The sequence below is a fragment of the Electrona antarctica genome (assembly GCF_951216825.1).
Source record: "Electrona antarctica genome assembly, contig: scaffold_78, whole genome shotgun sequence".
NCBI lineage: Eukaryota > Metazoa > Chordata > Actinopteri > Myctophiformes > Myctophidae > Electrona > Electrona antarctica.
This window is the reverse complement of record NW_027637964.1, coordinates 206,827-213,604: the sequence shown is the minus strand read 5'-3', so window position 1 is coordinate 213,604 and position 6,778 is coordinate 206,827. Positions and strand designations below refer to the sequence as shown.

The following is a 6,778-nucleotide window of genomic DNA, read 5'->3' as shown; positions in this document are numbered from 1 at the left end:
TTGGGTTTAACTAAACCAGTGTTTCTGAAATAATGTCCATGTCATGGACCCCAAAATTAAATATCTAGGAAAATGTATCTGAATACATATTTTGTACCAGCTAGATTTCTTTCAATGTTTCAAAAAAATATTCCACACTTTCTTTCTTTCTGTCTTGAAAATAACCGACGCAAATTGAATTTAATACGTAGGTTTTAAAGTGCTATAATAATAATAATAATAATAATAATAATAACAGCTGCTTGTTTTGGTCTTTAGTTATTGTTTTATTTTCATAGACCCAGTTGCTTACTTCGCAGACTCTCGCAGAATCTGGCAACCCTACCTCAACGTCATTTCCGAGGTCGTATTATTTTGTTCTTTGCTCCATCCATGCTTCAGAACCAGATCTACGTTTAATCCGGATCCCAGTTGAAACTCCATTTAATCCGGATCCCAGTATAAACCAGATCTCTAGACCCATCATGTTCAAGCTGGAAGGTTTGTTGGCTTTATAGAAGTGTCTATTTGTATGTCTCTAAATGTCATGATGAATTGAACAAGGTGGACCCTCTTGTAAACAAGTGTAATGCTTTATGGTGTCGTCCACTCACAGTTAACAGTCTTTATGGTGTCGTCCACTCACAGTTAACAGTCTTTATGGTGTCGTCCACTCACAGTTAACAGTCTTTATGGTGTCGTCCACTCACAGTTAACAGTCTTTATGGTCTCGTCCACTCACAGTTAACAGTCTTTATGGTGTCGTCCACTCACAGTTAACAGTCTTTATGGTGTCGTCCACTCACAGTTAACAGTCTTTATGGTGTCGTCCACTCACAGTTAACAGTCTTTATGGTCTCGTCCACTCACAGTTAACAGTCTTTATGGTGTCGTCCACTCACAGTTAACAGTCTTTATGGTCTCGTCCACTCACAGTTAACAGTCTTTATGGTCTCGTCCACTCACAGTTAACAGTCTTTATGGTGTCGTCCACTCACAGTTAACAGTCTTTATGGTGTCGTCCACTCACAGTTAACAGTCTTTATGGTGTCGTCCACTCACAGTTAACAGTCTTTATGGTGTCGTCCACTCACAGTTAACAGTCTTTATATTGAGTTGTGCTTGAAATGTACTGTAATTCTGCAAACTGTTAATAAATACTTCAATCAATCAGGTTTGGGTCCCAAGATGGACCCTGATGAGATGAAGAGGAAGATGAGGGAGGACGTCCTGTCTTCACTCAGGAACTTCTTCATCTATGTCGCTTTCCTGCGAGCAGGTAATTATACGCTTTAATTAATGTTTAATATGTCTTTATAATAAATACATGAAACCTGCATGGGCATAATGGGTCATATTATAGGATTATAAATGCAATACAGATCATATTATTATAATGTTTACACTCATTCACACATCCGTCAATGTCATTTACACTGCAGGGGTGTGTGTGTGTGTGTGTGTGTGTGTGTGTGTGTGTGTGTGTGTGTGTGTGTGTGTGTGTGTGTGTGTGTGTGTGTGTGTGTGTGTGTGTGTGTGTGTGTGTGTGTGTGTGTCACCGTCTCCACACCATAGCGCAAAACTTTCTTAAGCTGCGCACTTCTTAAGCTGCGCGCAGCTTAAAGCTTGAGTTTTTAGACAGCTGGTGGATGGAAAAGAAGCTCCACCTCCGCCGAAGACTTGCGCGACGGCCAGATTCCCGGAAACGCTCTCCTCCGCTCAAGTCTTCGGCGGAGGTGGAGCTTAATTTCCATCCACCAGCTGTCTAAAAACTCAAGCTTTAAGCTACGCGCAGCCGAGAACGTGCGCAGCTCTTTCGACCGTCTGGCAGCACCTAGAGTGTGTGTGTGTGTGTGTGTGTGTGTGTGTGTGTGTGTGTGTGTGTGTGTGTGTGTGTGTGTGTGTGTGTGTGTGTGTGTGTGTGTGTGTGTGTGTGTGTGTGTGTGTGTGTGTGTGTGTGTGTGTGTGTGTGTGTGTGTGTGTGTGTGTGTGTGTGTGTGTGGCGGGCTCTAGACATACCGGATGTGACTGAGGGGGGGGGGGGGGGAGGTTGCTATGTTACCATGTCTGATTGACAGGAGTCCCCCTGTCAATCACATTGACACCAGTTCCATGAAAATAGCTGATCTACAAGCTCACCACAGGATAGCGATGCTGAGGTTCATGTGGTTTAATGAGATATAGCTGCGTGCGTGCGTGCGTGCGTGAGACTGACTCACCCAATCATGAATTCCTGCTACTTGGAGTCAGTCAGATATTTGTCTCCTAGTTTCAGATCCGTCTGAATTTTGGTGAAATACAAACATGATCAGAACTCACGGACGACGTTCTGGAGTGATGAGAAACCTCCTTACAATTTACAGTGTAGTTTATTTAGTTAAACTGATAGTTTATCAGACTCTACATCCAGAGAGACTTGGTCTGTGTTTGGGAAGCACACGAACACACCTGAGTGACAGGTGTGCTGTGATTGGCGTGTGTGTTAATTGATCACACCTGTCCATGTAGCAGTCCCGCCCCCATAACTCCCCATTCCTTTGTTTCCTTGTTGTGACAAATCATGACAACAAACACAATGTTTTGGGGTGATCAAATAATGAGAGAGAAGAAAACAAGGCATCATCTGAGACCTGTTCAGTCACTCATTTCTGACAGGGAATGTTTGTCCATTTGCAGCTCGTATGAAAAGTCAAAAGTGGAGGTTTTGTTTTTTACTAAACACACGTTTTATGCCAGAACTTTCAAATGGACATGGAACTAGAGGACAATATCTGACTCCCAAGTCGCAGGAATTATAATACACGTACAATTAATATATAGAGCTATTTAACACTGTTACTGAACACACTCTATAGCAATGATTACTGTCACAATATAGAGCTATTTAACACTGTTACTGAACACACTATAGCAATGATTACTGTCACAATATAGAGCTATTTAACACTGTTACTGAACACACTATAGCAATGATTACTGTCACTATATAGCTATTTCACACTGTTACTGAAAACACACTCTATAGCAATGATTACTGTCACAATATAGAGCTATTTAACACTGTTTTACTGAACACACACTATAGCAATGATTACTGTCACAATATAGAGCTATTTAACACTGTTACTAAACACACTCTATAGCAATGATTACTGTCACAATATAGAGCTATTTAACACTGTTACTGAACACACTATATAGCAATGATTACTGTCACAATATAGAGCTATTTAACACTGTTTTACTGAACACACACTATAGCAATGATTACTGTCACAATATAGAGCTATTTAACACTGTTACTAAACACACACTATAGCAATGATTACTGTCACAACATAGAGCTATTTAACACTGTTACTAAACACACTATAGCAATGATTACTGTCACAATATAGAGCTATTTAACACTGTTTTACTGAACACACACTATAGCAATGATTACTGTCACAATATAGAGCTATTTAACACTGTTACTAAACACACACTATAGCAATGATTACTGTCACAATATAGAGCTATTTAACACTGTTACTAAACACACTATAGCAATGATTACTGTCACAATATAGAGCTATTTAACACTGTTACTGAACACACTCTATAGCAATGATTACTGTCACAATATAGAGCTATTTAACACTGTTACTAAACACACTATATAGCAATGATTACTGTCACAATATAGAGCTATTTAACACTGTTACTAAACACACTATAGCAATGATTACTGTCACAATATAGAGCTATTTAACACTGTTACTGAACAGAAAGATGAAATCTAACTCTGTCTGTCTGTCTGTCTGTCCATCCAGTTCCGTTCGTCATAAAGAAGCTGGACAGCATCTGATGACCAGGGCAGTGTGTCTGCTGAGCGTCTCAATGCAGCAGCATCTGACCATGGATGGACACCCAACACAACCATCTGACCATCTGACCATGGATGGACACCCAACACAACCATCTGACCATCTGACCATGGATGGACACCCAACACAACCATCTGACCATGAACTACAGACTACAACCCAACACAACCACCCTGAACCAACTCAACCACCCAGAGTCCAGTTGTCAAGTCTCCACCACTGAACTCCAGTCGTTCTGACTCCACAGAACACCGCCGTGGGGGGGGGGGCACTTGTTACTCAAATCATATTTAATTGTTGGTCAAGCGGAGCGTTCATTGAGCATGCCTGCTGTGTTAATAAAGTGAACCTGTTCAGTGCATGGAGTTCAAACCGTTCCATTTCTCTTTCTCTTTTTCTTTTAAAGCCATTTACACCTGAGAACCGATTCTACAAATACATGTCTTCTAAATCCTGACAGTTTTCTGAAAAACATGTCATGTTTTTATATCAGTGGTTCTCAAACATTTTCATGTCAAGGACCCCCCCCAAAAATTATTTGTAATTGGCCGCCGACTCCCATCTAAAAAAAAACATGTTCCAGGAACCCCCCAGAAGCAAAGATTTGAATTAAAAACGTTCACTCTGAGCGCATCACTGCATGCCTGGCTGACATCTCACAGTGGATGTCCTCCAACCACCTCAAGCTGAACCCAGACAAGACTGAGCTTCTCTTCTTCCCAGCTAAGTCCTGCCCTATGCGGGAGCTAACTATTTCCGTAGACAACGCCCTGGTAACGTCTGTCCCGACAGCCAGGAACCTTGGTGTAGTCCTGGACAGTCAGCTCTCGTTCAAAACTCGCATCACAGCTGTCACTCGATCCTGTAGGTTCACACTCTATAACATACGACGAATTAGACCGTTCCTCACCCAGGAATCAGCCCAGCTCCTAATCCAGACAACAGTCTTGTCAAAACTTGACTATTGTAACTCCCTCCTCACTGGCCTACCGGCATGTGCACTTAAGCCTCTCCAACTGATCCAAAATGCCGCAGCTCGCTTGGTCTTCAACCAGCCAAAATTCTCACATGTCTCCCCCCTGCTCCGCTCCCTGCACTGGCTCCCGGTCGCTGCCCGCACAGAATACAAAACTCTGATGCTGGCATTTAAAGCAACCAAAGGTATGGCTCCCCCATATCTTGCAAGCATGATTGAACCCTACAAACCCTCCCGCGCACTCAGATCAGCCAACGCAGGAAAGCTGGAAGTACCCTCACTAAAAACGCCGGGACAACGCTCCACACGTCCCAAACTCTTCTCCCTTCTGGCCCCAAAACTGTGGAATGCACTTCCCGTTGCAATCAGAACTGCAGCATCACTCCCGATCTTCCGCCGTAGTTTGAAAACCCACCTTTTCAGACTCCACCATGGCCCATAGCACTTACCCTACCCCCTTAGATAGCACTTTTTAGACTTAGATAGCATTTGAAACAGACTTATAGCATGTCATGTAGACAGCACAATAACAGTACAGCATAGTATAGTATATATGTATAGTTTATATGTATAGTGTCATTGTATAGATATGTTCTAGTTACGTTCTTAGTTTACGCATGTTTCTTGATAAATGCTTTTTATATATGTGATGTAAGCCCATGCTTTTTGTTCTTGTTTAATGTAAGTCGCTCTGGATTAAGAGCGTCTGCTAAATGCCTAAATTGTAAATTGTAAATTGAGTGCTTAAAGACTTAAACCTCATAGTATCTCTCTCTTGTAGCAAAAACACAAGAGTAGGCTAACTAAAATGAACTGGACGGCCAACTATAAGTCTTGGTGAGGTGAAGCACACATCCGTGGCAATGGAATATACAATGGAATATATAAATATTGTACCACAGCATTCATTCTAACTCATAGATGGATTCAACCTGATTGATCGAGGCGTGAAATCGCCACTTGGGGGCGCTGTTGTTCAATGTATAGTGGAAGCAGAAGTAAACGTGGCTCTGGTCCATAGCCATAAATGCAGGGCGGGATATAGAAGCATTAGGGCTATGGATCAGAGACAACCAACACATTCACACATTATATCATCTAGTAATGAAGATAGAAGGGATTCAACTCCTGATATAAATATACTTGTTTCAAAGTTATAGTAACTTTTATGTTTTTTTTTTTTTTAATGTTCTGTTTATTCAATTTTTTACAAATATAGAAGTAAATTGAGAAATACAAACAGAGTAACAAATACAAAAAACGTCAACACACACAACACACACATTCCAAATCAAGACAACCAAAGAACATTCAAAACAAAACAAAATCAAAAATATACATAGGCCTATAAAAAAAAACCCCACTCCAATATAGTCAATATACAAAGCAGTTCATGGTCACAAACATCATCCAGACAAGACAGGTTGGCTAGTCAGGCGACAGCTATTCAGGTTCAATCGGGGGCACGAGTGTAAGGCGGTCAACATATAGGAAAGGCTGCCATGCTTTACTGGATTTGGAGATTGAGCCACGCAATGTGTATTTAATTTTTTCCAATTTTAAAAAATATAGTAGCCTTTGTCAGATATCCAACGGGAATGTGAAGGGGGGTATGTTTTTTCCAATGCATAAGAATAAGACGTCTTGCCAGAAGCGTCACAAAAGCGACAAGGTCAGATTGTGAAATGAAATGAAATGAAATCTATATTTACCCAGGGTATCTGGGCTAAGCTCAAGAACTTCTTTCCAGCCAGGCCCTGCTCATAGAACACATTTCATCGTAGTGGTTCAATGCCTTGTTCAAGGGCACTTCAGCGGTGGTAATTTTAACGTGTCGGACGGCTGATTCGAACTAGGAACCTTCCGGTATCAAGACCGCGCCGCTATCCGTTCGGCCACCGCTGCCACAAGTCTGTGACTTTTATGGTTTAAAATGAAATATAAAACGCGGTCG

The 6,778-nt window shown here is 41.5% G+C and overlaps 1 protein-coding gene across 2 annotated transcripts; it reads left to right on the top strand.

The window, feature by feature from the left end:
* Positions 1-324: 324 nt before the first annotated feature.
* tomm5 (translocase of outer mitochondrial membrane 5 homolog (yeast)) lies at positions 325-4,225 on the top strand. Of its 2 annotated transcripts, XM_079531400.1 has the most exons (4): positions 396-407; positions 453-480; positions 1,154-1,258; positions 3,795-4,225. In XM_079531400.1, the coding sequence occupies exons 2-4, from the start codon at positions 465-467 to the stop codon at positions 3,827-3,829; spliced, it is 156 nt and encodes a 51-aa protein (XP_079387526.1). In that variant the 5' UTR covers positions 396-407; positions 453-464; the 3' UTR covers positions 3,830-4,225. The 2 variants fall into 2 exon arrangements, with proteins under 2 accessions (XP_079387525.1, XP_079387526.1); XM_079531399.1 differs by having other exon boundaries at positions 325-480.
* Positions 4,226-6,778: the final 2,553 nt, after the last annotated feature.